The 27,743-nt window shown below is 34.6% G+C and overlaps 1 protein-coding gene across 1 annotated transcript; it reads left to right on the top strand.

The window, feature by feature from the left end:
- Positions 1–21: 21 nt before the first annotated feature.
- syn2a (synapsin IIa) lies at positions 22–20,457 on the top strand. The gene is made up of 11 exons (XM_051661257.1): positions 22–488; positions 8,606–8,663; positions 8,738–8,829; positions 10,615–10,771; positions 12,711–12,800; positions 12,903–12,965; positions 13,569–13,711; positions 13,800–13,874; positions 15,065–15,167; positions 19,332–19,469; positions 19,562–20,457. Exons 1-11 carry the CDS (start codon positions 169–171, stop codon positions 19,694–19,696), a joined length of 1,374 nt encoding a protein of 457 aa, XP_051517217.1. The 5' UTR covers positions 22–168; the 3' UTR covers positions 19,697–20,457.
- Positions 20,458–27,743: the final 7,286 nt, after the last annotated feature.

Here is a 27,743-nt window from a genome sequence, read left to right as displayed (position 1 = left end):
GATTGGCTGCCTGCATTCGACATCAGAGACACTGACAGCAGAGTGGAGGAAACACTGCGACGCAAGAAGGGATCCCATCATCTCTCTGCTGGGCTGAATGCTCTGAATGTAGGTGTAGATATCTTCAGACCTCATTTTACATCAGCACTGTTCCTGTAGTCTTCAGCAATGAACTACCTGCGCAGGCGTCTGTCAGACAGCACCTTCATCTCCAACCTGCCCAATGGCTACATGTCAGACCTGCAGAAACCAGATCCCTCACAGCCTCCACCTCCAGAACCAGCATCAGCACCAGCTCCGGTCTCCCCAGCCCAGGAGAGGAAAGCCTTGCCAGCCAACCAGCCTTTAGGAACGGGGTTCTTCAGCTCCATCACCAATGTGGTGAAACAGACTGCAGCCTCAGCAGGACTGGTGGAGCAAACGCCTGTGCCAGCTTCATCCAAGAGACAGAAGACACTGCTGGTCATAGATGAACCACAACAGGACTGGTATGAACGATTCATGTCGTCTTCACTTAAGATCCCTGATGAGGCTGATTTATTTTCATTTGGCTGCATTTTGCATCTTGTGGCATCATGTGGTTTGAGCTAATTTAATGTATTTATTGTATCACTTATTTAGTGTTGTTGCATATTTTATGCACATGTTGCATTAAATATGGTGCTAGTTTTTTGTTGCATAAACCAAATAGGCTAAAAAAATATATATAGTGCATATCATATGTTCCATGCAGTTTTTGGCTGGAAAAAGGCAATGCCATCATTGCATAAATCACCCACCACAAGTGTCTCTGGTTGATATGCCTGTAGTGTTTAGTGTGTTTGATATGTAGTGATGTTAAACCTGTTGGTAACACGTTACATTAATGTTCCCTTTGTTAAAGGTTTATAAAGGGGTTTATTAATGACTAGTCATTTGCAAATGCATTATAAATCACTGACTGTGTTTTTAATGAATAAAAATTAAACATGAATAAAAAGGGCGACTTTCATGCAATACTTTTCAAATAGTGAGCATTTTAACTTACATGTTATAAATGCTTAATAAATACACATATGCATACTTATATTAATCAAAAACATAAAATTCCCTTATTCACGATTTATGTCACAATGCACCAAAAATAGACTATTATAGTGTGATTAAAAGGAGGGAATATGTCATTTAGCTACAGTACGCTTTAAGTTTAAATTCATTACTGTAATGTCTTCTTGACTCACAGTTGTCACTTTCCTTGTCGTGTTGATGTCAAAAGAATGGTTTTTACCTAGGTCTATTTATCTAAAGTCCTCTGCAAAGACACTTTTCAGGTCTCCATGCTCATTCACAGCATTTAATAAACCCTGATGATAACCATTAAATTAATTGAACTTTATGTAGACACGTTTCTAATGTTGGCAACTCCTTAAATAAATCCTTCACAGGTGTCCACTTTACATTAAGGTACATTTTCATAGGTTACTGCTGGGCCTCATGTATTCAGATAGAAGACAAAGGCAGACCTAACACAGTTGTAAAACCTAACTCAGGCCCCCACATACCAGGTCATAAATTATACTGATAAAAATTGTGCCAAAATCAAACAAAGGGAGTCCAAAACAGACTACAAATCCCATGAAGCCTTGCTCACTCAAGGATCGAACTCTCAACTCCTATTGGATGAGGCACACGACAGAACGCACCTCAACCATGACATCATCAGGAGTAGAAATACCTCTGAAATGCTTCCGGGATTTGCTTCCAGCAACTTTACTTGCCGTGTGTAGACGCAGCTCATCGCTGCTCTCAGGTGTAGCCTCGTGCCACAAGGAAGTAACTTCGGACTTGAAACTGTGGCCATACAATCTCCATCTCGCTGGACGAGTTGAGATTACTCTGTGTTCAACCGAACACTCTAACGGATCCGAAGGAGACCGCTGAGCAATCCGCATCTTCATCCGTTTGCCTGCAGAAGTGAAGAAAAAAGATTTCTCTTCTATCTTCAGTCAAGTCGACATCGCTGATTTCTCCACCAGCCCGCCGAGAATCAGCTGCCATACCGCTGCCGACAGAGCGAGGAAACGGCCTCCCGTCATCACCCAAGCCTCGAGGAACCGAGTCTGAGTTAAAGGATGGATGAACACACATTCTGAATCCTCATGCGATCAAGTAAGAGGTTTACGTCTGGGCAGAGATAGAATATTATAGTGTGTTATTCTTGTGTTTCAAGGTTTTTGCTTGTACAGTTTACAGACCGCCATGTCCACTCAATATTAATACTCAGGGTATTAATTATCACGAATTTGATTTGCTGTATTGTGGTCCAACCACATTGGACTGTTGTGCATTTTTGCCATCGCGGGTGAGACCGGCAAACTGTTAGTTTATCCATTAATGAATCAAAGACCGTGGGACGGTTTACGAGCCGTCCACCGCGTCTCTGAGTGATAAACTAACAGCTGCTTCCTCTCCCACGATTGCGAAACCGGCTTTGGGGCCGTCACTTTATTCTCTCTCTCTCTTGTACTAACCACACACACACGTGCACGCGATCCCTCACAAACATTCTCGGACACATTTTTGGCTAGTAGATAGCTTTGTGATAAAGCTCAGCTTTGTCCCTAAGCTATCGTACAAGTGGATACACGCGGTAACTGGTAGACGCCATTGACTGGTTTCTCTCCACCCACATTCGCGGCCATATTCTCTGGCCGGAAGTCTCGCGTGACATACTCTCCACGAGAGTCACGTCCGCCATTTTGTGCGCGTCCCTCCTTACACACACACACCCTCATGTGTTATAGGATTATTTTGATTTCCATATCTAATCATATCACTGTTTAGTTTGTAGTTGTAAGTCGGAAGTTTGTTGACTGCATTGTATTAATTATTAATTGATATTACTGCATAAATAAACTTTGTTATATTACAAAGAGAAGTGTTTTGGTTTGTTTTGTATACACCTGTGTCATGCTGACGGGATGTCAGTGCTCGGATTCAAGCCTTCATTCATTGTTTTTTTTTCCCAAAAATTGATATTCTTCGGATGTCGATTTTCCTAAGAGGACAATCTAATATTAAGACTGTTATACTATCTGGTCATTAGTCCCTGATTCCAGGGTGGTGCCCTGTCAAAACTAATCCTTATTAATATTCTATTGATTTTTGATAATTGATAATTATCTTTGATGATTGTTGAATTTGAATGATCAATAAGCTAGTGTTAATTTTAATTAATGTTTCATTGATGTTAACAATTAACGATTATCTTTGATAATTTTTGATTTAAAGGATTAGAAAAAGCTAACATTTATTCTCATCAATGTTCTATTGATTTTAATAATTAATAATTATCTTTGATAATTATGAATTATTGCTGATAACCAAACCTGCTCCTAAACGTAGCGCACTACATTTACTGGAGCCCCATATGAGGTTTTAATGAGTTAGATTCAATTAATTAATTAATTTAAATATGAATAATTACCAATTATTTCTGATAGTAACACTGATCTAAACAACCAGTAAAGCCCTACATTACTAATATTGAATAAGTATTTTTAAGAATTTATAACAAGTGACGTAAAATGGCTCACTATTAGGCAAATATTGCATGAAAGTCTGTTTTATTCATGTTATGACCGTATATCAATGATTTATAATACATTTATAAATGCTTTATCATTCATCATTAATCCCTTTATAAACCATTAACAAACAGAACATTAATTTAAAGTGTTTCCTGCCTGTCTCTCTATTGTGAGGGTTCAACTCCAAGCCAAGCTGACATCTCTGAAACAATGTTAATACTTATATATATATGCACTTCCGCAATCAATCCGGGATGGACTTCAAAGACACTTAGTCATTAATCTTACAGTTCAGTCAATATCCTTTATTTTGAAACATTTCCAACCAAAATCTACTCTGTTTACTCACATAAAAAAGAATTGTATTACACTATACTATGTTGTACAGCTAGAAGGGAACTTGCTTCTCCAGCTGAACCTGGTTTCTCCCAAGGTTTAATTCCTCCATTAACTAACATCTTATGGAGTTTTGTGTATCTTGGGGCCCACTGGGGGCCTAAAGACAAATTAATTTTAAGGCATGATTTTCAATCACGTTTTTGAATTAAACTGCTCAATTAGGACTTTAAGACACTTCAGACATTACACTGTAAAATGTAATAAGCTGGCTTTACTTAAAAAAAGTGAGGAAACCAATTGCCTTAGTAAGTAAATATACTTATTTGGCTCAAGTAAAGTGGACTATTCCTAGTTCTCTTTACTTGAGCCAAATAAGTACATTTACTGCCAAATAAGAACATTTACATAGTTAAAAAAAAGCATGTAAACTGATTGCCTTAAAAAAAATCTAAGGTTAACTAATTAGATTTTACAGTGTACAGCATCAGTTTCTGTAAAGCTGCATTGAAACCGTGTGTTGTGAAAAGCGCTATACAAAAAAAAAAAAAAATGGCTTTACTTGACTGTCAGTAAATACTTGACAGCTTATATTTACTGGCACTTGACCTGAATAGAATAATTCTACATAATATCCATTTACATTTGAACTGTGAAGCCTGTAAAGCTATTAACTGTGTAATACAACTATAATAATGTTTGGCTTGAAGCATACCAGCTTACCATTAATTATACAAATAGCATTTTTCTATGTAATATAATGTATTTCAAGCCAGTTATTTTTAGATGTTAAAATACTTTCTTTTTCCCAGTTTAATGTACAGAGTCAGCTCTATGTAAGCTATTTTGTACGTTGACTTCCACACTGGCTGTGTCCGATTGTGTATCCTTCCCTACTACTGTATATAGTATTGTTCATTGTGTGTAATTTTAACTACTGTAATGTTACTAACTAATGTTGTATGGGACCTTATTGTAAAGTGTTACCAAAAGTTGTTCCTTGTGCTTAAATTGAGCTTGTTTATTTTGATTTTGGTCATGTATTTGGGTCAAGGTCAATGCCTACATTCCCGGATTGTACTACTCAACTGCATACCTAAAGAATGTACTTTATTAATGGCGAGAAAGACATTGCTCATCAAATGCAGTACATACTTTAATTATAGCTACACACTCTCATGACCAAATGTCACTGGGGGGACTTTTTGCCTGCACTACTGAAATGTCACTCTGATGCCATATATTTAACTCATCACTCAAATGCCATTGGGTCTTGCGTGTCATGTGACCAATCTTGTCATGTGACTGATTGTGAAAATCTAATGTTTGGATGTATTTTCACAGAGAGGAACATTTTCAGTGATTAAAACCTTCAGTTTTACTCTGTTCCTCACATGGGGCTATCAAAAGTTTCAAAAGACTTGTAGATTGCAATTGCAAATGCAGAATGACTTGTTATGTAGTTATTTTGTGACTGTCCTTCTATTTGCTTATGTCTTTTATATTTTTGGTTGGTTATATTTGTGTTTATTAGTAGTTAGGTGTAAAGATGGGGTTGGGTTAGGGGATCTAAAATATGAATATGATTGTATAACTAACTAAACGTATATTGAACGTGCGCGATAAATCCGAAGATTGCCGAGCATGTGACAGAATTATCAGAACTGAGTTGAGAACGGCATGACAATGACATTTTAATGATGCAGGCAAAAATTCGGTATGCCGATGTTTTGGTCATGAGAATGCCCTGACTCTGACAGTATGTGATTTGGGACACAGCCATTGTGGTGCTGTGGCACTTTAATGGTCAGAATCAGGGCTGCCATCAATCCTAAATAGGAGTGACTGTGCACTTGAAGAACCACTGAGATTTCAGTCCAATTCCAATGAATATTACCAGTTTACTTCACAGGGAATCAATTAGTTCCCTGCAGATCTGATGCGTTAGCTGAATTACAGCTGTAAATGTCACTGGGAGAATAGTGGCTTAATTACTGGCCAAGATTTGCTGCTGACACTAATGGTGTGTTCACATTATGTTGGAATAACAGTAATTATGAGATTCTGACTTGTAAAAAACGTTCACATCATAATTACAAGTTGGAAACTCTATGAAAGATCTCAGCACTGTTCTTGAGCAGGGCACCTTCATCATGTAACTGCAGCTCTCTTAAAAGAATATTCCAGGTTCAATACAAATTAAGCTTAATCGACAGCATATTATTCACCACAAAAAATTATTTTGTCTATAGTCCCTTCTTTTCTTTAAAAAAAAAAAAAAAAAAAGCTAATATTTTAATGTTAACTAATTGGCCCTAATTAATTCACTTTTTTTTTTCTTTTTTTTTTTGAAAGAAAAGAAGGGACAAGTCAAATTAATTTTTGTGATAATCAACATTATGCCACAAAAGCTGTCGATTGAGCTGAACTTGTATTGAATACAAATATCTGCTAATGGCAGATTACCATAGTATCCAGACTGCTGGGCAATATGCCCTCCTCATGCCAACATAGGGCAAAAATACCACCTGCTGCACTATACTGAACTTTCCAAAACTGTTCATCTCTTTTGCTAAGTTATTTTCAGCCAAATAGCTATCTAGATTTTTCTTAATTACCACCAATTTTATAATCACCATTGTGTTGTTACAAAACTCACTTTAAGTATTTAATATTGGTAACACTTTACCATAAGGTTCAATTTGTTAACATTAATAAATGCATTAGGTATCATGAACTAACAATGACATTTTTTTTACTGCATTTATTAATCTTGGTTAGTTTATTAAGTACATGATCAAAGTACAATTTTTATTGTTAGTTAATTCATAATGCATTACCTAACTTAATTTTAAAAATGTATTAGTAGATGCTAAAATTAACATTTACTAAGATTTTTAAGTGCTGTTAAATTACTGTTCATTGCTAACTGTAGATAACTAATATCTATACAATATTTAAACCAACTTATTGTAAAGTATTAGCTTAATATTTTACATTGTTTGTATTATTTATAAAATAAGTGAAAATGTGATTTACATAGAAACTAGAGTGACACAGAATTCCCTATAATTGATTGTTGCATTATTAAATATCAACTGAATGAATTGAGTAATGTATGAAATATAATCTGTGTTGATGGGTATTTAGCAGTGTCTTTCATTGCATTCAGCATAAATGAACAATATGTCTATAAGACAGATGATGTGACTCAAATACAGTACTTGAAGAGATGAATATGAAGAGTGGTGAAACTTGTATTGATGTTGAATATGAGCATCACTCTGTGCAGGTTTATAAGACACCTGAAAATATCAGCGTCTGATTTTATAACAGCATCAGGATCATTTGGCAGCTGGTTATAAACATTTTTTTTCAGGCATTCTTTATAAATCAGCTTACCCACAAAATAATGTAATTCAGAGTCATGCTGTTTTGTTGTCAGTCCTTAGAATATATTCTGTATGGTTATTCAAAAGCAAACATAAAAGATTGATATCCTCCTCTTTGATCTTACTGTTCAGTGTTAGTCTTATATTTTGTGTCTGTTTGTAGAGGTTGACCACTGATTTTAAGCCAACATGAATTATTCACTCAACAATTCCCATCAGTCCAGCATCAGCAACATGAAAAATGGCATAACCAGCATACAGACAAACACATTTTTCAGAGTTATGGCATATAATGGGTTGATGTATACCTAAATTAACTTAGGGACCTGACATCTGAAAGAATCTTCTGATGTCACATGTATAAAACGTTTTGTTTTGTTTGTTTGTTTTTCCCAGAGGAAAATGTTCTTCTCAGATGTTGCTCTTTCATAGCTCAGGTTCTCAATTATGTTATACATGCAGTTTTTCTGACAGTGTTGGGTAGTAATGGACTACGTGCTATCTGGGTTATGTAATCAGATTAAAAAAATGAAGTACTTGTACTTGTCTGATTTCATGTTTACTTCTGTTTAATGAAAGCAAGTAAAGGAGTGTTAATTGGCACTTATTACACTTTAAATAGATTTTATGTAAAACATCCAATAAGTAATCCAAAAGTAATCAGATACCTAAAAGTGTTTTCTAAAAGATTATTTTACTGATTACAATATTAGCTGTTTAATTTGTAATCAGTACCAGAATACATGTCAGAAGTAATCTACTCAACATTGTCACAACACAGGACGAAGAAATGGTGACAGGTCTTAATATTTGTAGTGCTAAACTAAATTTCAGGAGGTGTGCGTTCATCTAATCTTGCAATCACCACTCCAGCAACGATTCTTCCGGCATCCCTCCTCCATCTCCATATTTATTTGACATTTTATTGTACATTCACTTCCAATAATCCAATAACATGTATTATCTCTCTTCATGTAGTCAAGACTCACCATTGCAGACAGCAAACCAAACCAGTTTAACCATTTAACATTACCTCAGGATTATATGAACATGCAAATTTGTGAAATACATATTATACATATATGTACATTCTGATGTTGAAAAAATGAAGGACATGTAATACCCATTTGCATGTGAAATATATCTTAGCCAACATTTCTAAATGCAACTTATTTTAAATTTAAAAAACATCTTTTGCCAAATATTTCTGACCATTTAATTTCAAATCATCATCTGAACAGAACAAACAAATCATAAACAATGAAAACAACAATATTCTGAAATTATTATTCTTTTCTTTTCGTTCAGGGCTAAGCTCTTCAGAGGGAAAAAACTGAATGGAGATTATGATATTAAAGTTGAACAGGTGAGCTGAAAAACCAAAAATATCAATGTATTCATTATTCATATGGTTATTGATTGATTGATCTCTTGTTTCAGGCTGAGTTTGGTGACATAAGTGTCATGGCTCATGCTAATGGATCGTGTAATGTGGCTCTGCAGATTTTGCAGAATGGAAACAAAGTTGTCAGGTAAAGTTTGCATTAACCTCTTCAAATCTGCGGACCCGCCGAAAAAAGTTGACACTTAAAATGTTCAACTCTCCGAAATACATAAGTCAGGCATAAGTGGTATCGTTTGAAAGCTTAGATTCTGAAAAAATGAGACCAATTTTTGGCAATGAATCCACTGTATGTGTATATGGTGATCTTTTAAGTTTGAGTGTGCGAAATTACAGGCGGCAGCCCAAAAATGCTCCAGAGTTTTTTTTTCACATTTTATTCACACTGTACTGCTTCACAGCTCATATGTAATACACTCAGAGTCAATGCACAATAACCACTGTATTTTATCTAAATAAATAATATCAATATCTGTAATTGTGATAATGTATAATAGCTTCAAGCAAAATCTCTGAAGCATTAATCATTTTGAAAGCTAAATTAACCCCATTCAGAGAGAACTGATTGGATGTGTCACATATTAGGGTTGTAGTATTGCACTGAGATGCAATAAAGGGAAATTATGATAACAGCCCATTCAAAATCATGTGGTTGGCTTGTCACCAAGTCAACGCTTCACTGTGAAATTACACAAATGGCCCTTGAGTGTTCAGAGACATATCCAAAACACTACAATTGCATTTTCACTCAAGCCATTATACAGTAGCTGCTGATCACAAGAGTGGCTAATAGATTATAATAATTTTCATTATGCCCCAAAATGTATTTTGACAAACACAAAATGTCACAATACTGCATGTCTTCGTTTTGAACATTATGTCTATTGTTTTATCATTTTAAACCCAACCAATGTCTTTTGGTAAGTGTTTTGCTTAAAAGGAAAGCCACTTGGTTTAATATTGTGTTTTCTTCTAATACAGAGACATAGCATACATTTTTAAGTGTTTCTAAAGTGTCCACATACTTCTTGTGGACACTGTATTTTGATATTTATTCATATATTTATAGATTATATGGATCAATGACTTGATGCTCATTTGGATTTATTAAGTTATTAAAAAAATTATTCAAATTCACTCAAAACAATTGCTCTGAACTCAGTAATTAAAAAATATTCATCATAGTAGTGTAAAGTCATATATATATATATATAATTTATTTATAAAAAAATTTTTCCAGGGGTTTAAAGTAAAAAATGTCATGTGGTGTAACCATCCCTAAAAAACAGCAACAAAAAAAAAAAAGAAAAGAAAGAAAAAAGTAGTCTCATTTAAAGCTAAATTTGGATTGAGTAGTGCAGATTACTATTTTATTATTATTTCTTAAAAAAACAAGTAGTGAAACAATTGTTTTTTACATATTAATAATATTTGAAAGAGACCCCTTTAGACCCTTTAGAAAATATCAGCTATTTTGACATTTTCATGTAAAGGCACATTTTGTTTAAGTCAAATGGAGTAACTCTGAGAAAACTTTTTGACATTCTTAACTCAAATATTCATGATATTTGTAAAAAAAAAAAAAATCCAAGAAAATATGTTTGTGCAATGGAAGTATTTATATACCTTTTACTTAATGATTACACCACATGACATTTTACAGTCATTAAATCATTTTAGAAAATGCTATGAATGTTTTTCAAACATGTATGAAACCAACATAGACAGAAAGTTTACATTTCAACAAACTTGATATATGTGTCTTAAACTAGATTTTTAAACGATTTCTCATTTATATAAACTCAGACACCCTTATTTGTCAATGGCCCATAGATTGATCCCAAAGCATTCAAAGCACTCTTATCCTCCACCAAATGAAGTGGATCACATTTGAATACATGTGAATGCCCTGTAGGTCACTGAAGCCTGACTTTGTGCTGATCCGACAACACGCTTTCAGCATGACAGAGAACGAGGACTTCCGTAACCTCATCATCGGTCTTCAGTACGCTGGGATCCCCAGCATCAACTCTCTTGAGTCTATCTATAACCTCTGTGACAAACCCTGGGCGGTGAGTCTGAGAACGTTCAGTCTGACATGACGTGATGACCGATATAGATGATTTTTTTTTTACAACTGATACGATACTGATTATTTGTAAGTTTACATCTCTGATGACCGATATCCAGATATCCAGAACTGATTTTTTTTATATACAGTATATTTTTTCATCTTTATTTTACAGAGAAAATATTCAACAGTGAAAAATGTGCAAAAATGTTTATTACAATAATAATCATATACCAGGTTTTTTTTATATAATAACTACAGCAATAATAATATATTTAATATATAATAGGCAAAATAAATTGACATGTGATGTTTTCAAACAGAGACCATGAATAAATGACAAGGGAGTCTACCAACATTCTAAACTACAGTTTTAAAAGGTTTAGGTGTTGTTTAATAGGCTGAAGTCAAATAGTTTACCGGAATAAGTATACATTCTCAGAAAAGTAAAAAAACCCAACAATAAATACATCGCTGCGAATACAGAGTCCATCCTGTATGGCATCAGAATTATTAATGATGTTTTGTCGATCTCTAGATTATAGCTGCTGACAAAGCTGACATATTCCCTGCGTCCGAAACCATACTGTCACAGTATGTACTGTATTTGATGAGAAACGCACTTTCCGGTCAGTAAATCAGTACACTCTTTAGGTATGTGAGAGGCAGTATGAATAGAATTCGGACATACTAACATCCGGGAATGGTCCCGTGATCAGAATATATGACGTGACAACAACAACCATGAAAATAATCTACTCAAGTTCGGTTAAACAAGCGCCATTTAAGCACAATGAGCAACGTTCTTTGTGTATACAGCACTAACTGTTGAAAACAGCCTTCCGCCCCCTGGTTCTCTGCCATTTGTTTTAAATCCAGCATTTGAACGTGACGTTTCCTCAGCTCCCGATGCATTGTGGGATAGGAAAGTGTTCAACTGATCCACACTTCGGATTCACGCCGGAAGTAGTAGGTCATCCGGGCATTTCTTAATTACTGTCTTATGAATACTATGGATTCTGACATACTACTCCACTGGCATACTGTTTTTGGCATACTATATAGCAGGGAAGTATGGATATTCGGATGCAGGGATTTGGTGTTTTACAGTGAGCAGCGCGTCTGCATTCTATCTTGAAGCAAATGACGCAAATATTGTAATCCGACACAAAGCAATTTTAGACGTGTTTTTTGTGACACAAGTGTTTTGCCCCATGAATGTCTGTGTTTACGGCAAATTTTTCTTTTATTTTTTTCACTTCTACATAGCTGTATTTATGTAGATGATGATTCATAGTGAAATAACATTTTAATAGTAAATGTTCATATAATTTAGGGAATTAAAAACAAGTGGATCTTGTTTAAAGCTGCGCTGGTACGTGGTGGAACACTGTTCTGTTGGAAAATGTCAGAGTATTAACCTGATGAACGGTAACTGTACAAGACTAAAGAGCACAGCCAACAGAGAATTAAATTAAACCGTCATATTTCCAACATCCAAGGCTCTTCGAGTTGATTAATGTGAAGTAATGTTTGCATCTTTGGGACTCTGCAGGATTTCTTTATGCGAGGTTGTCTCTGTTTCATAGCGTTTAAACTACACATCCAGCATTTATGTAACACATCTCACAAGAGAATGAATGGCTGTTACGTTTAATACAATTGATTAATTAAAGCAATACAGTGCAAAAGCAAGTTACTTTACCTGTGGACAACCCTCAGTATTGTTTCCTCTCACACTCACTGCTGCAATGGCCATCTTGCGTGCAATTTCGGAAACTCCCATCAGATGGCGCCAGTTATCGGTGGATCCGATATTAGAAAAACGATATCAAATTTAGGAAAAATCTTGAATATTGGAAAAAATATCGGAAAATTAGATTATCAGTCAATCTCTGTTTGAAAGATATCTGATCTCCAAACTCATCTGCTGTCTGTAGTTCGCACGTCTCATCAGCACGTACAAGAAACTCGGACAGGAGAAGTTTCCGTTAATTGAACAGACTTTCTATCCCAACTATAAAGAAATGGTAAGAGATTATCCCGAAATCATTTCTTTCCACAATGATATGATCAATTTCTAAATCTAATGAAGAAGATACCAAAATTAACCTCTGTTTGAATCAAACCAGGTGACCATGCCAACGTTTCCTGTTGTGGTGAAAATCGGGCACGCTCACTCAGGTGTGGGGAAGGTAAACATTAAAAACTAAAATCATTTCTGTCAAATAAAAAATTTTGTGTTTATCACTGTCGGGTAAATTACTCCAAAAAGTAATCCATTAGAAATTACTAAATGCTTCTCTAAAAATGTTTATCAGATTACACTACTAAACACTTCATCAAGAAGTAATCACATTACTAATTACTTTAAATTATATTACTTTCTAAAACACTCAGCAAATTAAAAAAAATTGTCTACTGTATATTTCCTTGTTCATTGTCACATGGACGTCATACATTAAGCACCACACGTACATTCTAAGTAAATAATATAATTGTATTAGTATTTGTAGCACTAGGAATGTTCTTAAATGTTATTAACTTAATTGAAAGTCCGTTTCTGATAACAATAATTTAAAATGTAATGCATTACACTACTTTTTGACAAAAATGAATTCGATTACAGTAACAAATTACTCTGTTATCAGATTACAGCCTACACTGGTGGTTATGTTGTTAAAGGTAAAGTGTTTGTTTGACCATCCAAACCTGCCCACATTAGCTCTACTAATGGAGGTGGAGTTTAAGAAACTTGTTTGTAAACAATTCTAATGTATTTTATGTGTTGTTATAAGGTGAAAGTGGAGAACCACACAAAGTTTCAGGACATCGCGAGTGTGGTGGCCATCACTCAGACCTACAGCACATGTGAACCATTCATTGAACCCAAATATGACATCAGGATTCAGAAGATCGGCACTGATTACAAAGCTTACATGTGAGTCACCCTGTTCTTCTGTAGAGCTTCTCATCCCATGTCAGATGTAAATGCTGCTCTTGACAGATGAATTCTTCTGTTTACATAGGAGAACATCACTGTCAGGAAACTGGAAGTCCAACACTGGTACTGCTATGGTGGAACAGGTGGCTATGACAGACAGGTAACTCCAAGAATATAAGGATGAATAACAAAAACTGTTTGAAATGTCCATGTCATATTTTAACCCAAATATTTTAGGACTATTAAAGACCCCGTGAAATAAAAATTAAAGTTTTGATCACATAGCGATAGCGATCGCCTTGCTCAGGAGTCTCCCTTGGTATCGATCGCTGCAGGGCCCCCCGAAGCATAGGGCCTGGTGCACCTGTTGCACCACCCTAAGAACGGCCCTGTGCCCAGATAGTGTCAAATTTTCACTTTTCAAAACAATTCGGAAAATAATAGAATTCAAGTTATTCTGTTATATTGTGATGTTTAATTTTCATATTTCAAAGAGATGATGCAACCAGTGTTAGAATTGGATTCAGTACTTCTACGTTGAATTTTATGAGATGCTACTGGCTGTCAAACACATATTGAGCTACACATAACACATAATCTACACATAAGCTACACATATATATTTTCTCATGCACTTATTGATTCTAAATAGATGCACAACTAATTTCAGTAGTTCACACAAATGACAATAACCCAATCATAGTGTTCATCTGTTTTACTTGCTATAGTTTACTTCCACATTACTTCTTTGTCAAATATTAATGTCAAATGTAAATCAAGTCAATCACTAAAACAACAGCGCTGCCTTGAGTAACAAATAGCATGAATTATATGTATGTGTACATGCAAATGTGATACTGATAATTCACCATCATTGTGCAGAAAATTGACATGATATAGTAGTCATTTGTATGAATATAGTACTCATTTGTCTTGTATTAAAAAAAGAAATAGATCTCCTGTGATAGTAAACTTATATCCAGTAGATATGAAATAGTCATAAAAACATGATTTTTGGAAGCAGAAATATAAATTGACACAATATTACATATCTTGGGTCACTAACAACACAATACACTTTTGGTAATCAATAAATATATGTCCTTAATGTCCTTAATTGTCTCGAAAATAATGCCACAGTGCAAAGAATCTTCATGATCCTCTGATCCTGAAGGCTAATTTCTTATTTTATTTTATTTATTTATTTTGATCATGTGGTAAAATATGACTTGAAAATTTCCTTGTGAGATTTACCCATTAACCCAAAAGCTAATGTCAAAATTTTAAGACTGTCTTTCAACTACAAGAAAATATACTTCAAATTTGACATATCATGTTGTGTTTCTGTAGGTATAAGCTGTGGGTAGATACCTGCTGCAAAATATTTGGGGGCCTTGAAATATGTGCCGTTAAAGCTATTAATGGCAAAGATGGAAAAGATTACATTACAGAGGTATTTAATACACAGAACACATCACAACTTCCTCAAAAGTAGTGCATGCTAGTTTTATAGATATTTATCAGCTAAGGCTTTACGAAATAGCTTCTCATGATAACAGACTAAAGACATTCTAGAGTGTTTGCACCATTGGCCCAGTGGATTTTGGAGAAAATAAACACTCTGAAATCACACTTTTCAAAGGTTGGGTAAAAATATTGATTTTCCAATTAACCACAATATTCATTTGAATAATCCTGATATTGTTTCTTAAAATGCCAATATTTATCTTTTATTCTATGTGCAACCTTCTACAGTGTAAGTAAACCACTTGCATATGCAAACAAATATCTGTGATTAGCCACTGGGTGGTAAATATTAATACTCACCAGTGACTGAGTAGTTATGTGGTGAAGAAGTTCAGCAGAGGGATCATTTCTCTGCATGTTGAGGTTAAAAGTTTGGTTTGACTTGTTCTGTGTAATGTGTGTCCAAAGACGAAATCCATTTGTCATTGAATAATGTCTCTTTTAAAATCCTTTCTGTTCTAAACAGTCAGTTGTTGATCAAAAACAACAAAAAAACAAAGATGTATTTGTTTTCACACATAGCATGGATGTGATAAAGAAGCCATTGACTCTACTCTCATTGTTATGTGCTCAGCCAAAACACTTCTGTGAGACGATCGCTGGACTGCCGGTATTCTTTAAGAGACAGTACCATTTTAGCACTTGTTCTACATAGTGTAAATTCTTGTAAAATTGTACAAAGTACACATGTAAACAATAAACATTTAACAATATATATATGTATAGTGTTTATATGTATATATATATATATATATATATATATATATATATATATAAACACTACCATTCAAAAGTTTGGGGTCACTGAAGGCATATGCTTAAATGTTTGAAATTAGTTTTGTAGACAAAAATGTTTTATTAAAAAAATTATATAATTGTGCCAACATATTAATTTATTTTATTACAAAACAAAATTTTTATTTAAAAAATAAATTAAAAAAACGTTTTTGAAATGGATGACTTGGACCAAATAATAAAGAAAAGCAGCCACTAATTGCCCAACATAGATGGCAACTCCTTCAATACTGTTTAAAAAGCATCCCAGGGTGATACCTCAAGAAGTTGGTTGAGAAATGTCAAGAGTACATGTCTGCAAAATCTAGGCAAAGGGTGACTACTTTGAAGATGCTAAAATATAACACAGTTTTGATTTATTTTGGATTTTGTTTAGTCACAACATAATTCCCATAGTTCCATTTCTGTTATTCCACAGTTTTAATGACTTTACTATTATTCTAAAATGTGAAAAAAATAAATAAATAAATAAATAATAATAATAATAATAATAATAATAATAAGTGACCCTAAACTTTTGAATGGTAGTGTGTGTGTGTGTCTGTGTGTGTGTGTGTGTGTGTGTGTGTATATATATATATATATATATATATATATATATATATATATATATATATATAATATTTTTAATTTTAAGACATCAAATTTATTGATGGAATTCATAAATTTGTGCATTTTTAAAAAGTTAAATAATTAAAAAATTGTAATATAAAATTGGTAAAATTACTATTTTCATAATGTACCAAGTTAGAAGGTCCCCTATATAATGAACATCATTAGATGAGAGAGAATTTCTTATGTAAGTAAAATTGACATCATAAATTTAATATACCCATATAAATCACATTGAAATCAAATGGAAAGCTTATTAATTGGAACCAAATCGGGAAAATACCCAGCCTCACACTCTCACTAGTTGATTTAATTTGACCACTAACAATATCCAATAGTGTATATACATGCATGATTGAAATGATAGGGGGACAGTTGTAATTTGTGTCAAAATATACATTATTTTCATATATTCAAATGTTTTATATTTATTTCACTTTTTGTTTAGATTTTTATAGATTTTTATAGAGTCTGGGTCTGGGACAAGGGTAAAACAATAAAATCTATACATAAAAGGCATTCAAAAATTGCAAACATAAATGATGGCATGGTAAAGGCATGGCAAAAAGTGAAAACTTAGTTTAAATGTGATTAAAATATTTGAAATATGTTAGTTTTAATACAAAACACTCTATGGGAAAGGAGTGTGCAGCAAAGTCATTATCTGTATTTGTTCATATGACAAAATTATCTGTATCTGTCTCTGTATTCAGATAGAACCGGCTGTGGGTGGGGCTTAAACCGAAAGTGCGTCAAAACTAAATGAAATGCCCATTTTTAAATGTTACTCTTACATTTATAGTTTCTATTAATAAAATATGCCTTGTATATGCCTTTTCATATTAATAGCCTAATAATAATAATAATAATAATAGTAATATTGTTGGCTACATTAACTGTAGAATATGTTGTTAACTATGGATTCTCCTGGTATTTCTGATATTAATATCTGCATGAAACAACATTTTCATTTATAGAAACAAAAATGCAATGAGTTTAGGTGATGGGGCAGTCATTAATATAGGGGATAAATACATTAACAAATTGGGTCCTAGCCGGCAGACAAGTCATTCTTAGGGGATGGAAGTCGGCTGGAGTGCCCTCATTTCAAGAGTGGTACACTAAGATGGGCAGGGTGGAGGCATTCGTAGAAATGTCGTATAGAAGGCTGGGAAATTTGGATTTATTTAATAAAAAATGGGGCAGCTACTTGGCCTTTTGCTATTCTGTTTCATTGGTCTGAATCAATAAAATGTGTTAATCGGAGAAAAAATGCAACGAGTGCTACTTGGGTATAAAGTCAATATCTGCTGGTGCTCTTTGGAAAAGGGATAATCTAATTCATGAAACAAGGATATATCCAAGGCACTCAGACTTAAGTATATTATTTCAAAAGCCATTATTAAACAATGGCTAGAATAATTAAAAGCCATAAACTGACGCGTTGCAGCTAACAAGCCTTCATCAGGGTGTAGGGGGAAAAAACACACTGAGAGTCCTTATAATAATGTGACTAATTTGTGTCATGTGACATTGACATAGAATTTTCATTTGTCTGTGCATGTATAACAAAATGATTCTGAAGGCAGGAGGTGTCAAGCACACATTTTGCAGGAAATATTAAATACAAATGCAAACATTAAAATAAAATCAATATAGCCTACAAACAGGTGAAAGTCCCGTAAATCTATCAGGAAGTTTTACGATAGGACACCATTATTTAGTTAAATAATAATAATAATAATAATAATAATAATAATAATGTTACATTATTACATTACAAAAAAAGACGGAGCATGTTTCAGTTTCTTCGTTTTACATAAGGAGGAATATTCCTAATAGATGAATACTCTATGGAGAATTTAAACCTTTATGGAGCATTTTAACTTCTTTTTTTTTCCGGAATAAAGTCTTAATCGCTGATGTGGATATAAATATAAATATAAATGTGGATAGACAGGCTCCAACATGAAATCATCACTTCAGGTCAGGAATTTAACATCGCGTGTGAATCGTGTGATATATTAACATAGAAATTTCAAGAAGTGGAAAGAGTATATGATGTCGTATCTTGACAAGCTCCAGGCTCGCACAATTAACAGACCGCAAATGGAGTTAAGAATGCACCCATCCGATTTGAAATCACAATGTGCACATTTTCATTCATAAGGTTTAGACTTGAAATTTTGGTTCAGTGTAATTTTGGATATGTTTATTTAAAATGTCGCTTTATCCTTGTGCTTCTTGGATAATCAGTCAAACAAATATTTTTTTATATTATTCAGATGAATCCGTGATTTGTTTTGAAGTCATTATTTGTGCCTTTCCAAATAAGGTATTCGGCTTCAGGCACATCCCTACTCTGGGACATAAATTTGACATAAGAAAGTTTTGTATCTCAGTATGAATTGAATTATTATATTTTACTCTAACCCATACATACTAACGCGCTACCTTCATGTTCTTTAAAAAATAAAAAATAAAAAATAAAAAATAAACTTTCCTTGCTATGTGAAACTTGTACAGCACTTATATTATATTGTTGCCCCTTTTGTTGGATGAATCACTTCTATTGTTTTCCTCATTTGTAAGTCGCTTTAGATAAAAGCATCTGCTAAATGAATAAAGTAAATGTAAATGTACTCTTATGTAATCTTAGCAATAATTGTGTGTATTTGATTAGGTAATGGGTTCATCTATGCCGTTAGTGGGGGATCACCAGGCTGAAGACCAGCAGCTCATAGCAGACATGGTCATTGCCAAAATGAACCACATTATAACACAAAACCCCAAGAGACCAACTCCCATTCAACCAAGACAGGTACATGATGTGAACAATAGAGCATATGTGGGCAGCTCAGATCATGTCAGGTGCAGCTGTCTCACTCTCACTCATGTGTTTGTTTCTTTCAGAATGCTGTTGAGAAGGACACTGTGGTTGACGTGAAGAATGACCCACCTCAGAAAGCTCCTCCTCAAGGTTGTTTGCAGTACATTCTTGACTGTAATGGTGTCGCAGTGGGACCAAAATTAGTCCAGGCGAACTAACAAGACTAACTAACCAAGATGGTTCAAACTAATCAAACTCCAGAGGTTGGGTTCAAACGTTCAGAGAGCTGACGTTGTGTTCTCTGTGAAAGGACACGGGTCTTAGTTTAGGCCTGATATCTGTTTCAGTCTGTACTGTTGTGCTTTACTGTTGTACGCTTGTAATGATTGCATTTGTGTCTCTGTGATGCGCTTGTTTCTTCAGGGTTGTTTGTTTGCGGCCATACAAGCATTTTGTGTCTAGTGTTCAGTGACACTTTCCCCATGTACTGTACATTTCTTTTTTCTTATCTGATATGTCTATACATTTCAGGTGTTATTGTAAATGGTGTTTAAAAATGGTTTGTTAGCTATGTGTGTACAGTATATTTACACATATGTAAGTACTGTCTGGAGATTATATAACATAAATGAACTCTTTCTTTGCATGGGCAAATGTGTGTGACGTGTTGTTGAAAGGTGAGATGTGAATTGTGTTTTCTTTGGTGACATCACTGTTACAATACTCTAGATATCGTTATTGAACCTTCAGTATTGTGTATGTCATAAAATATGGTAAAAAATTTTGATTTGCTACATCCCTATGGACAAAAGTAATATTGCTGTGTATCAGTCATTTTTGTATAGCAAAAAGATTACATAAGAGTACATTTACATTTACATTTACAAAACTGGGTCAGCTTGAGTTTCCTGTCCTCCTGTCATACATATTACAAAACAGAAAATTAAATAAATAATAAGCAATAAAAAATAAAACCCTGGAAAAACAATGTTTTATATATTTGTGTGGCACAGATGCTGGTAGCATTTCACGCTGTCTGCATCCTAGTCTGTTGTATGCACAGTACGTTTGCTTTTTAAGTATGTTCAAATTATTTTGTGGGTATACTGTATATGATCACACTTTATTATAAGCCAAAGGCCAAGGCTCACTATACAAAACAATATGCATGTCACATTTTCATTTATGGCAGCTAGTTGGAATGGAATACATAAACCGTAAAAATCATGAAAAAATATGGAACAGTTTGCATTCTAGATTTGTAGATATGTTTTGAATATTTCAGAATTGTTAAATTTTATAAGCCATTTTAGCCATTACAAAATCAAAAAAACAACTTCTGCACAAGTTAAGCCTGAACTAATATTGACTCCAACTTAAAATGGTTGTTCTCCATCTGGATCGCTTGGTCTGATAGTTTTTACATTGCCACTGGACTGTTTTCTGTTTCCAATCTCCATAAAAAGCAATTAGAATCATAATAGCACCACCCAGTGGTTGGTATGAAAATCTGTGGATAGCCACTGGCCTCTAGGGAAGGGTTAGATTGGCCCATGTAAAGGATTAAAAAGACTCAACTTTTCACAGTAGATGGAATAGTGCCATCCTTATTCTAGAAAACCATGACTGGGCATCTGAGGTAACTATCATGATTTTGCCAGACCTCTGAGATAAACAGCTCATCCAGAGTGGTGTGTCTAGGAATCAAAATATTTCGAGTCTCTACATTCACAATTTACAATACTACATTTCTTGATTCAACTGACATCACTGGAAACTAAAAGAATAACTAGCTGTTCACAAGCATAGTCAACAACTTTGGGTGCACGTGTCAAAAATATTTTCTAAAGACACAGCAAGAATTTGTACTGTGTAGTGGCCTGCCCATTTCTTTACCTAAGCAACCCATGGGTCCATACAATGAAGCTTAGACAGTCAGTAAGAGATTCTCAATGTGCTGGCTGAGGTTACAGTTCATCCCAAGCAGGGATGTTTTAACAACAGAGCATCCAATTGAAGCAGAGTCCTACCCCACACGGGAACAACCAGATTGCCGGAGCATAAATAAGGGATCTTAAATTCATTTGCAACACTGAGCTGTAACTAATGCCACCTCTACATCTGCCTACCTCTTTAAAACTTTAAATGTTGTTGAAACATTCTGGAATGACAGTCATCAAAAGTCTGCTGTCAAGCAAACAAGGTAACATATACACCCTCCATCTTTACTTCTACAAGGCATGTTCAGAAAAACTTCGACAAGTGCTTAAACAGCAGATCCCTTAGCATGACTTTATGATGGTTTCTTCTTATCATTGTGTAGGGCTTTATTGGTTGTTTAGATCAGTGTTACTATCAGAAATAATTAATAATTATTTCTGTAGTTATTAATCAATATTTAAATTAATCAATTGAATCTAACTTATTAAAACCTCATATGGGGCTCCAGTAAATGTAGTGCGCTACGTTTAGGAGCAAGTTTGGTTATTATCAATAATGAATAATTATCAAAGATAATTATTAATGATTAAAATCAATAGAACATTGATGAGAATCAATGTTAGCTTTTTTTAATCCTTTAAAATCAACAATTATCAAAGATAATCGTTAATTGTTAACATAGATGAAACATTAATTAAAATTAACACTATCTTATTGATCATTCAAATTCAATCATCAAAGATAATTATCAATTATCAAAAATCAATAGAATATTAATAAGGATTAACATTGACGGGGTACCACCCTGGAATCAGGGACTAATAACCAGATAGTAAAACAGTCTCAATATTAGATTGTTTTCTTAGGAAAATCGACATCCGAAGAATATAGATTTTCAGGAAAAAAAAACAATGAATGAAGGCTTGAATCCGAGCACTGACATCCCGTCAGCATGACACAGGTGTATGCAAAACAAACCAAAACACTTCTATTTGTAATATAACAAAGTTTATTTATGCAGTAATATCAATTAATAATTAATACAATGCAGTCAATAAACTTCCGACTTACAACTACAAACTAAACAGTGATATGATTAGATATGGAAATAAAATAATCCTATAACACATAAGGTGTGTGTGTGACAGTGTGTGTGTGTGTGTGTGTGTGTGTGTGTGACAGTGTAGAGAGAGAGAAGTGACAGCCCTAAAGCTGATTCCGCGATCGTGGGAGAGAAAGCAGCTGTGTTTATCACTCAGAGACGCGGTGGACGGCTCGTAAAAGTCCCGCATTATTTGACTCTTTAATGGATGAACTCAGTTTCTGTCTCACCCGCGATGGCGAAATTGCACAACAATCCAATATGGTTGGACCACAATACAGCAAAACAAATTCGTGATAATTAATACCCTGAGTATTAATAATGAGTGGACATGGCGGTCCGTAAACTGTACAAGCAAAAACCTTGAAACACAAGAATAACACACTATAATATTCTATCTCTGCCCAGACGTAAACCTCTTACTTGTATCGCATGAGGACACAGGTAGAATGTGTTTTCCTCCGTCCTTTAACTCTGACCCGGTTCCTTGAGGCTCGGGTGATGACGGGAGGCCGTTTCCTCGCTCTGTCGGCGGGCGGTACGGCTGTTGATTGTCGGTGGGCGGGCTGGCGGAGAACTCAGAAATGTCGACTTGATTGAAGATGGAAGAGAAATCTTTAATCTCTTCACTTCTGTAGGCAAACGGATGAAGATGCGAATTGCTCGGCGGTCTCCTTCGGATCCGTTAGAGTGTTTGGTTGAACACAGAGTAATCTCAACTCGTCCAGCGAGATGGAGATTGTATGGCCACAGTTCAAGTCGGACATTACTTCCTTGTGCCACGAGGTTGCACCGGAGAGCAGCAAAAAAAACTACGTCTATATTTGGTGAACAAAGTCGCTGGAAGTAACTCACGAAACATTTTAAAGGTATTTGAACTCCTGATGATGTCATGTTTGAGGGACGTTTTGTGGTGTGCCTCAACCAATAGGAGTTGAGAGCTCGATCCTTTAGTGAGCAAGGCTTCCTGGATTTGTAGTCTGTTTTGGACTCCCTTTGTTTGATTTTGGCGCGATTTTTATCAGTAAAATTTCCGACTTAGAAGGTGGGGGCTTGAGTTATGTTTTTACGACTGTGTTAGGCCTGCCTTTGTCTTCTATCTGAATACATGAGGCCCAACAATTGCTCAGTGATGTTAAAACCTGCCCTAATTTCTTGCTGTAGACCTACTTACCCTTCCTTTCCAAAAATTCTGTAGCTATCCCCTATTTCTTCACAGATCAGATACACAAGACTCTGAATGGTGGATGTGTGTAAAGGGCCCAGTTGTTCAATGGTAGCATCTTACTGAGATTGTTGTTTTCACAAGCACTCAATAAACTCAAATCACATTTAGCTTAGACTAAATCAGGGCCGGATCTAGAGGGGTGCCGATACAATTTGACTGTTTGCTTCACTTACACTTGGCACACCCAATGATCCCTAAGCCATCCCATTCATTTTTTCCATTGACTAATTGATTTTCAATGATAACTTATAAACCTTTAATCTACCTTGAGCGCTGAGGTTGTTCATCAATGGTATATGCTATCGTTAAAGCCATCCGTCTGTGTTATTTCAACTTCATTGTTTAAAAATCGTGTTTGATTGTGGAATTCATGATAAACAACTACATTACCAATGGTCCAGCAGAGAAAGTTTCACCAATCAGAGAATTACAGCCAACCAAGCCTGCAAAATGTGCATTGGAGCGACCGCCCACTCCCATGACCCACTGTGAATGACATACTCGAGTCTGTGTTTCTTCACCCTCAAACTACTTATCTATTTGTACATATTAGAATATTTAGCAATAAACATAAAATATATGGTTTCTATACTCATAATCAACAACCTAAAATTAATAGTTTTATATATTCCTATCGGGGTTTTTTTTTTAATCATTTTATCATTTGCAATGCTTCATGGGATTGTAGTTTGTGCCCTCATGAAAGAAGGTAAGAACACAGTCTTGTACCTTGGTTTTCTTATCAGATTTTCAATTAATTTTTTGCCTCAAAACAAAGTTTGTGATGTTGTGATTCACCTCAGAGCTGGTTGGTTTGTTTCATGGCTTACAATTCTTTTATGAAGGATTTTATAAAAAGTATATGGGAAAAATGAATTTGAAAAATACTTACGGAACCCAGACGAATGTATAAGTGGATGCGTTCTATTGAACCAGCGGTCAGTGTGTGACGTATCCATTTTCAGTTTGTCACATGTATTCTCATATGAATTCACAGGTCAGAATTTGCCAAGCTCAAAATTTGGCATGCAGCGAAATGCAACATATCTTCATATGAGTTTGATTTTCTGGTAGTATGACCACATCTTAAATGTGGCAAAATCACTGTTATGGCTTAAAATTGCTATATATTCTAAATATAAATCCTAAATCTAAATCGCATATTTTGACAGCTGTACTCCTCGTACTACATGCAATCATTTAAATAATAAAGTAAGAGTGGTGTCTGATTTTACTTGAGCACTTCCGTTATAACAATCTGAAATACTGTGTTTTTATTATTATTATTTTGCAAATGTTTCATTAAAATGTTACTGAAGTTGCAGTGTGGTTAGAAATGCAATGTTTTATTTCTGTTTGTGTTTTTGTGCTGTGGGTTAATGTTGTAAACCTCCGTGTGTGTCACTAATACTGTTGTGTTGTGTTGCTACAGGGACTCCTTTCATTTTAATTTATGTTCTGAATATTCATATTATAAAAATATTATCACAAATTATAAAAAAGTTGAAAATTCCCTTTCATCTAAAGGGAAAGTTGAAAGCAACTTTTGATGTAAAATCCTTATTCACTAGGATTGCAATCGCAGGATAATTTTCAGTTCGGTGGGTCTACACAACAATTGGCCTAATTTCATTCAAATCAAAGTATGAAACGATAGAGTTGAAATTGCTGGAATTCCTTGATTGTAATCATGTATTAAATATGATGGCACACTGTGCTATTAAACAGACTTGGTTACATTATATAATGACAGACCCGTCCTAGCCTTTTGGGGGCCCCGGTCAGTATGTTCGTAACAGTTCTTTTAATGTCTTTGACAGTATGGGGGGCCCCTGGTGGATCGGGGGACCTAAGCAGCTTGCTTGGTTTGCCTATAGGGAGGACCGGCACTGACATTATATCATTTTATTTAGTACTTGTCTAAGAGAACTGCAGATTATGAAAATGTAATTGCATCTTCCCTTTTTACTAGCAATACAAGTTCTCTATAGCAAAACATGATTCCTATTTCTGCAAAGTCTGAATTTTTCCAACTGGATTTTATACATTTCTATGGAGAAAATTAGGACAACATTTCCATATTGAATTTGAAATCTTACTGTTTAAATTTCTACTGTTTAAAACAAAGTACTTCTTGCTGGCATTCTGTCACACTGATACAGATGTGAATTCATCATCTTTACAGTTTTATTGTATGTCTAGATTCATTTTAATGAGAGCTGGTGAAAAGTCTGTTGTAGCTACATTCAAGTGTATCTAACTAAAAGGCTTTTGGCTTGTAGAAAAAAGCATTTGCAATCATTAAGCTATTCAGTGAATGTGATGTAATAAAGCCTTTGTAACTATTTCACCCAACACCTCATGGGCTTTAGAGCTTACATTGTAGTCTGATACAAATGTTCAAATATTGCAGTAAAAGCTGTAGAGTAAATAAAGCATACTATTACCACACAAAAAAAGAAATAACAAATATTGACTCACAAACCTATGCACCTTTTGAAAGTTGCATTTAAACATTATGTGGGGTCTCATGCAGATTAGATTTGTGCTGTGCATTTTTTAAAGCTTTTAAACTATTCGTAAGTGTAATAATATACAGTACATGTCTGAGAATATTTATATTTTACCTGAGGATCTGCTTTTAATAATGATGTTTGTATTAATTTTATTCCATTGCCTTGATTGTATTTATAAATGTGTGAAGACAATCAAGCTGTCTCTGAATTTCACTCCCACAGTTAAAACTCCAGACCCTTAATATTACCTTCCTATTGCCAAAGCTATTGCACAAGAACAGATGCATGCCTGTCTTACCTCCAGCACCCCTGCGGTACATCTGATTCCCTCATGCAAACAGAAACTAAACAATAAGAACTGTGAAAACTTGGTCTACAACAACAGCTGAATGGCATAAAGGCAGAGGTGAAAAATAAGTGAGTAAAAATACTTAAGTATTATACTTAAGTATTCTTTTTGGGGATTTGTACTTTACTCTAGTGCAATTAAAAGGGAATACTTGTATTTTTACTTAATTACATTTCCAAAGGAAAAATAGTACTTTTACACCTTACAATTTTATTTAATCTTGAAAAGTACTTGTTACATTTTTGCAGATTTCATCTTACTGGACTGAAACTGCCTTTTCACTGCATCCGACAAACGACAGATGACAGACCAGAGGTCAGTCATTTCAAATGGAGTGTTGCATGGTGGCTGTGTGGAGTTCTGACCATCTGCAGAGGTGGAATTTCGGATCTGATTTGAGCTTCGGATATGTTGAAATATTTGTGCAACAAGACCGTATGTGACCGCCTGACTGAATGTGATGTATTCATTAAAAACTATGAGCACGAAGTGAGAAACACTGACGGTTTTTGTCCTAAACTTTATTCTAAACTCCTGCTACTTTTACAGATTGGACAGTTATGAAGTAAAAAATTCATTCACGTTGCAAATATACAGTAAATATATATATAAAAACAAAACGCTTTTGTAATTAAATGTACACGTTATTTATTTCTACACTTGCCTTCATATTTAAATCATATCTATGATTTTCTACTCCCTAATTATTGTTGTTGTTGTTGTTGTTGTAAGGCAACTATTATAATAATAACTATAAAGCCAGCAATGATAATGATAATAATAATGATAATAAAAATAATGGAATGAGTAAAAAAATATTTTTGCAAAATAAAATGATGTGGTTCATTGCACATGTCAGGGCAGTTCCAAGGTGAAATGTCCACTGTGTGGCGCTAAAAGCGAGTGAAATGTTCTCCCGAACAGATGAGGTTTTTAAGGTTATGCTCTATCAAGATTTAAATGAGCAAAACCGACCTCCCTACCCTAAACCTTAAAGGAATATTCCAGGTTCGATACAAGTTAAGCTCAATCAACAGCATTTGTGGCATAATATTGATTACTACAAAAATGTATTTTGACTCATCCGTCCTTTTCTTTAAAAAAAGCAAACGCTTGGGTTACAGTGAGG

The sequence above is a fragment of the Myxocyprinus asiaticus genome, chromosome 29, assembly GCF_019703515.2.
Source record: "Myxocyprinus asiaticus isolate MX2 ecotype Aquarium Trade chromosome 29, UBuf_Myxa_2, whole genome shotgun sequence".
NCBI lineage: Eukaryota > Metazoa > Chordata > Actinopteri > Cypriniformes > Catostomidae > Myxocyprinus > Myxocyprinus asiaticus.
The sequence above is the reverse complement of the archived record's forward strand: the minus strand, read 5'-3'. Positions and strand labels throughout refer to the sequence as shown.